General features: G+C 25.2%; 1 protein-coding gene across 1 annotated transcript; it reads left to right on the top strand.

Moving 5' to 3' along the window:
- Positions 1–618: 618 nt before the first annotated feature.
- On the top strand, positions 619–10,614 carry LOC112598003 (serine/threonine-protein phosphatase 4 regulatory subunit 4-like). The gene is made up of 16 exons (XM_025344297.1): positions 619–1,218; positions 1,308–1,461; positions 1,552–1,625; positions 1,690–1,796; positions 1,866–2,227; positions 2,675–2,763; positions 3,131–3,325; positions 3,411–3,536; positions 3,612–3,788; positions 3,860–3,965; positions 6,751–6,876; positions 7,552–7,754; positions 8,206–8,374; positions 8,439–8,493; positions 9,177–9,659; positions 9,755–10,614. The coding sequence occupies exons 1-16, from the start codon at positions 1,207–1,209 to the stop codon at positions 9,771–9,773; spliced, it is 2,457 nt and encodes an 818-aa protein (XP_025200082.1). The 5' UTR covers positions 619–1,206; the 3' UTR covers positions 9,774–10,614.
- The last annotated feature ends 1,007 nt before the right edge of the window (positions 10,615–11,621 follow it).

Below are 11,621 nucleotides of genomic sequence, written 5' to 3'. Positions count from 1 at the left end.
GATGTAACATTGTGATTTGTGTCAATGTTTACTGTTATGTATTTTGTATTTGTATTCGATGGGTGTAATAAAATATTAGTCTGAATTACATATTTACACGATTTTGATGATGGGTAATTAATATTAATATAGGTACCAACACAGTCACACAGATGAAGTCGTTTCTGACGTTTCGGGCTCCGTTTCATTGTCAAACAATTTCGCGCGGCCACTGGTCGACTGCATAATGTACATATTGAAATTGATGTCACGTACTTCATAATAATATTGCATTACTACGATAATGGTACCTACATACCATGGGTGTTGACTAAATTTAAGTGCATTAAACAAAGATTAATAACTATACGCGATTTGTGAAGTAAGTTATAGGACAATAGGACATTAGGAAATAATAGGTAGGTGTATCGGTATAGTGCCGCGTACAGCCGTACACGGTACATTAACATTTAACATCGCCGCTGTAAACCGTGTACAGTAACAATAACAATAATAATAATATATGTAGTAATATAGGTAACACCAGTAGCGCTAATAACCGCACCTCGATAAGCGTCGACGGTTTGTTATCACGATAATGATGTACGTTATCACTGTGTTATCGTATTAACAGAAAATAGTCACCTACACAATAATAGTAATAATAATAATAATAATAATATAATAACACGTCCGTCTTGCGAGCCGCAGTAGTGCAGTAAGATGTGTGTGTGGCTGTTGGCTTTGCCGAGGCGACGGCGGTGGTATGTGTCACCCATCTCGCAGACGTGTAATAAATGTTCGTTGTTTCTTCTTCCCCACCCGTCCGCCGACACCGGCAGCAGCATCACCGCTTCCGTTATTTAACCGCAACGTGAGTCATTCCAGAAATAAACATCTTACCACTCGTACTGCAGACGCCATACCTACACCTGCACGCACACGCACGCACTCGCTTGCGTACGACCGCTGTATACCACCTACACACGCCGTGTCAACGCGTTCGTCGTTGTCGTCGATCGTTCGTCCGTCGTCTTCACGCGTTTTTTCGGCGTTCGATCCGGTCGGAATTTGATTTTTCGACAGGTTGTACGAGGGCACTGGGATACCAGCTCGATATCACTCGACGGACCAAACTGTAGTCGCCAAAAGGTGAAACGGAATAAGACTAGGTCGTAACCGCAGTGCACGAGAGACACCGAGCTATGTATATTATCAACCTTCCGTATGATGCAAGATGTACGTATTGATCTTTCCTCAGGTTTTTATGTTAGACGTACGTATTCGTGTTTGCAAACCAATGACTTGTTTGTTGACGGCGTTTTCAGAATGACGCGAAGGACTCGGCCGATTACCATTATGAAGCGACCGAAACGGTGAGGAACATTTTGAAAAGGCAGCTGCTCACGACCGATTTGTTCCAACAGACGTTTTTGACCACTATTCTCACTGCGTTGGATAATCATACCGCCAATAACAATAGTGAGTTGTATAGAATTAATAGTTAGTTTAAGAACTAAAATCTTGATAGTTCATGATAGTTTCAATGTTTTAATTTTTCATTAATTTTAGGTGTTATCAATACATGGTTAGACACGCTGCTGGATTTTATTGAGTTCTTACCTGTTGACTGTTTACAAAGAGAGGTAACATATTGAAATTGGACATTCTTAATGATTTTGTATTCTAATATCATATCAATGTTATCAGATTTTACCATTTGCTATTGAAAGAAGTGATCTTTCCAGGCCTGAATCATTGCGTTTAATTAGTTGCAGAATTTTCGGATCAATTGCCCCTAAATTAAATGCATATGTGTAAGTTACCTGTTTAAATTATTGATTTTTCCTTTAATATTATTTTTTAAATGCATTTTGTGTTTTTAGTATTAAACGTGAAATATGGCCATGTATTTTATCACTTTGTCAAGACGAAAGTGTTCAAGTAAGAAAAACAGTTTGCCAAGAGTTAAGTAAAGTGAGTGCATTTCTTAAAGACAATACAGAAAGTTCAAAAGACTGTATTTTGCTGCCAGCAATTGTGGATTTAGCTAATAATGCTGATTATGGTGTCAAAGTTGCCCTGCTCGATGTCATTGTAGACATAATACCATGCTTTTCCAGAGAAATAATTGTCACAGTTGTGGTGCCAATGGTTAAAAAATTAATTGACACAGATTTTAATAAAAGTAATTTTCTAGTGGTGGCCATTGCCAAGAATTTTGGTACCATTTGTAAAGCCCTTAAAGGTAAGATATATTTTTATTTTTAAAATGTATGTAAACAAAGTTATAAATATTTCTTATTTAATTTTTAATTAATATTTATAAACAAAACTTTCATTGAAAATTAAGTATGAAATATATTTTTTTAATTGTTTTGTATATTATTAAAGAATATTAAGGAAATATGTAACCATCATGAACTCTATTGTTTTTTATAAAAAAAAAAAAATTCAATAATAAAAATATTTGTTATTATTTCAAATAAATTGGTTAATAAAATTTGTTGTTGAACATCATTAAAAAATAAATAAAATTAAATTAATAATTAATTACTTTAATAATTTTTCTTGTCTGCTTAACTTTGTTTACAAATTTATATTTAGTTTTTTAAAGTTTCTAATGCTAAAAATCGATAAAATTATTTAATTGATAACCTTGTTTTCATGTTAATAATTATGTTTTCCTTTGTAGATTATTTAAGTTTTGAAGAAGTATCTTGGTTTATCAACAAGTATACAGATTTACTGAAAATTGATTGCAAAACTGAGTTTAGTACTAATGTAAGTTACATTTTTTTTTTTTTTTATTGTTATTATAATTCATGCTTATGACATAGTATGTTGTATTTTAAATTGTTTTAAATCGGTATTATTATGTTTATCATTTCTGAAGGTAATTTAATCTCATTAATTACCATGAGGGTTATTTTAATTTTATAAATGAGTTATGTATATTGCACTTAGTATTGTAATAAAAAATGTGTTAAATTAATTATGTTGAGTAATAAACAAACTACCTACATTATTATACAATTCAAGAACTAATAAATTTAGTTCAATTATAAATACTTATAAAAACTAAAAATTATTTCAAATACAAGTATTAATATTTATTTTAATCACTTATATCATATATTTACATCAACAGGATCATACCATTTGTGATAAGCCATATTTGACTATTCAAAAACTCTGTGCTATCAATCTAACAGAAATCATTCATTTAAGTTCATCAGATAAGGGTAGTACAACCTTGTTAATTTATCTTATCAATCACTTGGTTGATTTGATTTCGGAAGATTATGTAGAGATAAGAATAGCTTTGGTTGGTATTATCAAAGAAGTAAGTAGTTTATTTAGATAAACTTTTACATTTTCTTAAAATTGAAATTGTTATTACATTACTTATTATTTATATATTTTTTTAGGTTTTGATATCCTTAAACGATAAAGTGGTATTGATTTCTCCAGTGCTAATGAAAATGTTATCTGAGAGAGATATAAAAGTTTTAAAAGTAATGATTCCTAATTTAAGCTTTATGATTACAAAAATGGTAATTAGAAACATAATTTTATTAATTTAAATTAAATTTACTACATGTAAACTCATCAGTAATTTTATTTTAAAGAAATATCAAGAACAAGTTTTAAAATCACTGATGCTCTTAGAAGAATATTTATTTGCCCAGTACAATTGGAGATTGTATGTAGAGTTCTTGCACCAAGTAATGGTTTTACCCACATGTTACACATCTGATCAAGTATTTTATGTTGGAAAAGTAATGCTCAATCGATTGGAATGTGTTGTAAGTAATATATTTATTATTTTATCTGTGTATTTTTAATAATTTATCTATTTTTATTTATTTTTTTAAAGAGGCAAAAACCAATTAAAGAAGCCGTTTGCACATTGTTGTTGACAATTTTACGTTATAATTTAGATGATAGTCAAAGAACACTACTACGTGAACATCTCATTAATCGTAATTATCTAAATATAATATTTTATTACCTTTAATCATTATACAATAGAAATAATAATATATTTAATTAATGAATTCAAATAGCCAATAGCTTTATTTTAACGTAGCATAAGATTATAATTAATTTGTAGTAGATAATAGTTAATACAGAAAATAATAAATTTTAATACAATGTGATTTTTCTATTATGAACCACTTGTTATTTCAAAATCTACAAACTTTCAAAAATATTATTTTTACATAGTTTCCATTTGAAATAAAACAACAATAAAAAATGTTTTAAATGACATCATACAATTTTAATTTCATCATATTCTGTATTAGAAAATTTTTCTGAGTATTTCGATATAATTTATAAGTTATATATATTTTGAGATGAGCAGAGTAGTAGACTAATATTTTGTGGAGACATCCCTGTAAAACTCCTCTCAGCTCATCTAAACATTAAATATTTGTAACTCATAAACTGCTCATCCTAATTTTTATTTTTATGAATCAAAATATTGTGAAATATATTGTTATTCAAAATAGTAAAAATTGAAATATAATGATAAATATTAATTCTTTTAAATTATGTTGTTTTATTTCAACTGAAATAATGTAAAAAAAAAAAAATATTCTCAAAAACCATTAGATTTTGAAATAATGAGTAGTTCATTATAATAGAAGCACTCTGTAATTAATTAATAATGACCAGGGCTCAGAAATGTAAGTAAATATTTATTTTTTTTTGGTGAGTTGAATATAAGATTGAATATAAGATACATTTTTTTCATACTTTCCTGATATATAAAATATCTTATTTTGGAAATGTATACCTAATTACTGTTGCTTGTGTTAGTTTTGGATATATTTTTATACAATATAACTAATAATCAATATAAATATGCGTAAGAAAACGTGTATTTTGATTTTTCAATATTAGATACACTATTGGTTGGTTGTTAATGTTGTCCGCATTGGATAGTTTATTCTATTTATTTCCATTAATTTGATTATTTAAAAAAAAAATGTTTAACACATTTTACTTTAAGACGTGTTGGAACTGTCATATTTACATTCTAGACTTAGATTAATTACCTATAGTTCCTGAATACATACTACCATATTCTATAAAACTTTATTTTGCATATTTACTATTTTTGAGTGTACTCGTATATTAAAACGCTACAAATGTACATTTTTTTTTTAAATTTTATATATTTTTATTGTTTTATTTCATGAATTTTAAACTATTATACTTACAAATTCAAAATATTTTTGAAACAATTTTAATTTATTGGAGATAATTCATTTATACTAGCTTTCTAGCCCAACTTTAATTTAAAAAAAAAATTAACAAACACAAAGTATGCTGCTATCTTGGTTTTAGTGTATTTTAGTTCACAAGAAAAACATTGAACCCTATTATTTGTGATCTAATTTGACAGAGATTGGATATAGCACTTGATATATTTTTGCATGTGGTTCATACTATTTCTATAACTTTCCTGATATCACTAAGAACAATTGCTGAAGCTTACTTAAATATGTTGTGTAGTTTTTAAGACTATAAGCTATAAACATAGGAGTAAGGATATCACATTTTATTTTATGTTTAAATAACAAATTTATTAATTTATTTTATTTTAAAAAAATCCCAAAATAAAGTATAACGACAGTCAGTTAGTTGATACTATTTTTTTTCTTCCATACATAAAAACAATCAATTATTCTATTTTAGTTATCCAAAACAAAATTCATGTCTGCATCATCCTATACCATGAAGGAAAAAACTTAAAGCAATCCCAAATAATTTATCGATATACATTTTATTGTAATAATTCTACTAGTTTCTGAAATTAGCATATTCAAGTTTACAATCTTTTAAGCTTTACAATATTAAAATATAGATATATTCAGTAGTGCATTAGTAAATAAATGTATGGGTATACGCGCTTAAAAGTAGTTGAATAGGTATACCTTAAAAATGTTTTTCACCTCGCTCAAAATATCTTAACTCTTATAAAAAACAGTATATGTATTTGCTATTAAATAACCTTTATCTTTTATTACAAATACTCTCTTAACATCATGTACATGTATCAACGTATAAAGAACTTATAACCAGCACAGCTTTGTAATTTTATTTTGGTAATTAATTTTTTATAATTTATAAATTTATTTACTTTATCCAACAAATATTTGCATTATTGTGAATTTTTTTTATGTTAACCAAAATTGGGATTTTAATGATGAACAGGATGTAAACAGGTAGATTTGGTTTGAATGTGAGTAGTATTCTTACAGTTTAAAATTCAGTGGAATATTCACTATGGATGCATACATTTTAAACTTCTATAATATTGTTGCTAATACTTAATATTTACACTAAACAGTATACAGGCTCGGCAGTTTCTAAATTCCGAACTTCATACAGGGTTGAGGCTATTTTTGGACAATGTAATAGTGTTCATAATAAAATAATAATTAAACATTATTGTTATTTATTTTATACTCTGATATTACTCATGACTGAAGATAAACTAGAAGCTTAAGCATATCTATATAATGCATGCATTTTCAATTGGTGTATACCCATAATAAATGAATTTTCTTATAGGTATTTGCATAAATCTAAAAATAAGGATCTGGGTATACGTTGTATACCTGCGTATACCCTTCAATACACCACTGGATATACTACTTCAAAAAATATAAATGTCCATTAACTACTAGTAGATTACTTGAATTTTAATATTTTTTATGTTGTTCATTGTCATAATTTACTTTTTTTTTTTTTCAGGTACTGTTCAAAATCCAAATTTCTATAAAAGGTCATTTTACATATTTATTTGTCAAGAAGCTTTGAATATATTTTCTACAGCTTATTTTAAAAGACATTTTTTCTTGCCTTTACTAACTTTAGCAGGTACGTTATTTATTATTATTATGGTATTATTGTTATTTTTAAATCATATAAGCATTAAACAGAGTGTATTGGTTCTTTAATAATTGCATTAGCTAATATATCATTTATGTTTTGTATATTGAGAAATGTAAATTTTACAAACTGCTAAGTTTAAATCTATTATAACATAAAAATATGTTGTTCATATTCTACAAAATATTAAATAATTATTTTTAATTTTGTAAGATATATAATTTACAATTAATAATTACTTTTATTGATATAATATACTATTATAATGCTATTATTATTTATATTTCAATATAAATAGGCTATTATTAAAATAATCAAAATGTATTAGCTATTTTAGAGACTATAAAATTTAATTAAAAAATCTGCTGAATGTATGGAAAAAAACTTAACATAAAATTCCCAATAAACTGACATATTGCAAAGAAGAGTCTTAGTGTCAGGAATTATGTAGTAGTCCACAGCACATTATTTGTGAACTTGCATTACATTCTTGTTTGACTTAAAATAATGATACAATGTAAATGTTTAAGTAATTAAAACTGATTGTGTAATTGTATTATTTTTCATTTCTAATAACAGTGGATGATTAATTAATAATCCAAACATTTTTATGAAATAGAATGAATTTTCTAATTATAACCTATGTTATTTTATTTATTTCAGATGATAAGGTCGCAAATATTAGATATAGTTTATGTAATATGATGTCCAGCATAGTAAATATATTAAATGTTTCGAACGAAAAACTTTTGGTTGATAAATTGATTGATGCTATAAACAAACTTTTAATTGATGGAGATCGCACTGTCCAAGAACAACGCCCACTTTTAGAATATTGTAATACTACTATTAGTCATATTATACAGGTAATTATATTAATTTGTTTAAATATATTTATTATTGAAATCTTTATTAATATCACAGATTTAGTGACAGGAATAAATATATTAAAGATATCTTTGTAATTATGTCTTGTAAAAGTTGAAAAGTGGTTGTAGTTAGAGTTTATAAGTTGATGATGGTATTTTATTAAAACATGGCATAGCATAGTTTAGTTAGGAATACATAGATGATGATGTCTTCATTATTGTTAGATATTGATAAATAAATTATAATAATACAATCTAAAATAATCATATTAATAATGCATTATAACTATACAATAATATAATAATGATAATTTTTTCATAATATCAACATTTTTTTAAAGGATGTTGACGCACTATTCATTTTCTCCTTAATATAGTAAATTTGCATTCAGAAGAACCAATTTTTGATTTGTTGTTTTCAGTATAATAAAAGTAATATGATTTTTAGGGTAAGAGAATGTCCGAATATATAGAAACTGATGAAGATATAATCAAATTTAATGAAGAATCTCGTTTATTGCTTTTGAAATCATCTGAACGTATTCAACTGGACAATGGTGGTGTGTTCTTAAGAAGTTTGATTGAAGAAAAGATGTTTTCTAGCCAAATAGATGATTGTGAGTAATTTTAATTGTAATTTATAGTGTATTATGTTCATTTATTGAATATTTTTTTTCACAGGTTCAAGAACTCCAAATGAAGATGAAAAAGTTACTGTGATTGGTAAAAAGTCATTGTAAGTAAATAAGCAATTTAATAAATGTGTTTAGTTATAATTATTTTTTATTATATAAAATATACATTTATATTCTAAAGTATTTATTATTACATAGTTAATGTTATACTATGTTTGATTAAATGTCGCTATCAAAGTTCTTAAACTTTTGAACATTTTAATTAGCTTTTTGAGTAAAAAATGTTTTGGTTATTTAAAAAAAAAATAGTTTGATAAAATTTAAATTATAAACTAAAGCTAAACTGTAGTAAATCTTTGATATTTCAAGTTATTTATATTAATCAACTTAAAATAATTCATTTAAAAAAGTATATGATCTTAAAAATAAAAATATTATTTATTTTATTTATTTATTTATTGAATAATGATACAAGCCCAATACATATTTTGAACAATAATCTTCAAATCAAATTATATTTTACTATAATATTAAAAACAGTATCATATAGTAGCGATTAATTTAACATCCCAAATAAGATTAAAGGATTTATAATTGCTATTCTCGTCATTTGTCGAATAGAATTGTTATGGATAATTAATACAATATTTATATGAAATTTTTTTAGATTACTGGTAAGATGACTTTTAAAATTTAAGAAAGATATTAGTAAACTTATCAGTTTGGGTGTTATATTGAATCATATCTTAAAAATTGATATAAAATAATTTTATTATATTTTTAGTATGTTGGAATCTGAGTTCATCAAAGACACTGGTGTTTCCATTAATAAAATGATGGAACATTCGTCAAAAATACCTACACCTGTACATCAAATAGTTATTGACCCACAAAATAGTAGATCACTTAAAGAGCAAAAGATATCTTATTTGCCAGTAAAAAAAGATAGAACACTCTCACCTGCATACCGATCACAAAAGAGACATGAAAATAGTGAACATGTGGTAACTCGCTCAACAAATATTGCTAAGAGAAATATCAATTTTCGTGGGAAAAGACTTAGTGTACCTACGATGTCCTGCATCAATGTTGATATAAAAAAAGATGCAAATGGTAACCTTTTAAAGTTTGCAACAAAAAGACCGCAATCTTGTTATGTAGATGGAAATCAAATTGTCTTGTCAGAAATAAAAACTGAAAAATCGTTGTCTGACGAATCATTAGATAAAACTTCTAAAAATAAACCTTTGAGTCGTCTTCCAATAAGGTATTTAATAATGAAAATTTCTATATTTTTTAAAATTAATTTTATAGTTAAAACCTAAAATGTATTTAATATTAATAATTGTTTTATTATTTCAGAAAATCACAAGGTAAATAAAATATACAGTTTTCCATTAAGTTATGAAACGAAACCAATGATCTTATGCCAAATTGAAATTTTTTAACTGTGATAAATTCAGTATACGCACAATATATTGTATGTACAAACAGTTTTAATTTTAAGTATATATTTTAGCTTTAAATTACCTTACATATCTTAAATTAGGTGAATCTAAGTATAATATTACCGTTTACAGTATTTAAAACATTTAGATGAGTTAATATATTCTTAGTTAATTTAAAAGTGTAATGTTTTCATGGGAGTAGCTCAAATTACTTTCTTGTTTTCTATTTTGATTCTGATGTTTTAAATGTATAAGCATAATAAAGCTAAAGTTATATTTTTGTAAAAGTATGTCTGTAATTAACTATTAATAAGTCTAACAACTAATACAACAACCAACATTATACAAATCTAATTTAAAAAAAATATATTTTAAACAAAAAACAAATAGAAATCAAGCAAGGTTTAAAATAAGATATTGAAAATATTTATAAATCAGTTTATAACCAGCTGACAAGACCTTGGTTTTTTTAATTTTGTAACAATGAAATTGTGACCATTATCCATAGCTTTAAAACTATTTAAAAAAAATTTAAATAAATACTTGTTTAACCAATATTTCATGACTGACCATGGTTATTATATGTAATATGGGCCATTAGATTGTTAAAATTTGTATTTTAAATTTCTGGCATTAGTCTTTATTATTACAGTGTTGGATAATAAAAAACCTAGACTTTGCCTGGCTGGTTATTGATCAATTATATTACTATGTACTGAATATTAATGTTTAAATTTCAATAAGACTCTGAGTCTGTATTAAATAAATATATTAAAAAACTGGTTTTTAAATCCTAAAATTGAGTAATAAAAAAATGCTAAAAATTTTTTTGTCATTTGTATATTATGTACAAATGACAAAAATAATAAATCTTGATGTTGCATCTTATTATCAAGATATTTTAGTATTAATTATGTCTTACCATTCTATTGGGCATCATAGCATCATGTTCGTTGAATTAGTAAATAAATAATAAGAATGTAAATTTAAATGACTAATTAAATATAAAATGTTATATGTTTACAATTTAATTATTTTTATATTGTGTATTAAAACAATTTAGTATTTTAATTTGAATGGAGAAGATATAAGTTTATCTTACACAGGTTTATTTATTGTATGATATTAAAACTGTTGTTTCTTTGATAGATTTTTATTGTTATATATATATGTGTGTATAGAAAGTTGGTACTATAATTCGATTTTAATCGCTAAGTATAGCATTTCAATTTATTTTTGATTTTAAAGACCATTTTAGTATAATATGTGCAACAATTTTCATATTCATTCATTTTATGTGATGTAGTTTAATTATAGCTTACATTTGATAACTTTTCACAATACCTCATTTATTTAAAATGATTTTTTGTTTACTTAGACTTCATTTTAACAATAAGTATTAGACTGCTGTGTCTCTAAAATCGATGAAATACATTTTTTATACATTTGTACATTTTTTTAAATGAATCGTATAATTCAAAGGTTGGGAACCTCTAATTTAAGAAACAAAATTAAATTTTAATTGAAATCTAGAATTGTCAATGAAATTATAAACGTTATTTTTATGATGAAATATTATTAAAGAATAAATTATAGATATTTTATTGTCAAAATATTTTTCTGAATTGTATGTATTTAAAATTAAAGACTGTTTATTAAATATTTAAATTTTTTAAGTGAGATTTAGTACCTTTTTCTGAGACATGTATATATGTTCATGTAGTACTGCTAAACATTGATGATATATTTTAAAAGAATAAGTAATCTTATTATATGTTAAA

Source organism: Melanaphis sacchari, unplaced genomic scaffold (genome assembly GCF_002803265.2).
Source record: "Melanaphis sacchari strain LSU unplaced genomic scaffold, SCAv2.0 Contig44_pilon_pilon, whole genome shotgun sequence".
Taxonomy (NCBI): Eukaryota; Metazoa; Arthropoda; class Insecta; order Hemiptera; family Aphididae; genus Melanaphis; species Melanaphis sacchari.
The sequence above is the reverse complement of the archived record's forward strand: the minus strand, read 5'-3'. Positions and strand labels throughout refer to the sequence as shown.

Excerpts from the sequence above, each read along its gene's own strand:
- LOC112598003 (XM_025344297.1), top strand. Across the intron at positions 1,462-1,551 it reads TCATACCGCCAATAACAATA|GTGTTATCAATACATGGTTA; the intron begins GTGAGTTGTATA and ends CATTAATTTTAG. Across the intron at positions 8,375-8,438 it reads TTCTAGCCAAATAGATGATT|GTTCAAGAACTCCAAATGAA; the intron begins GTGAGTAATTTT and ends TTTTTTTCACAG.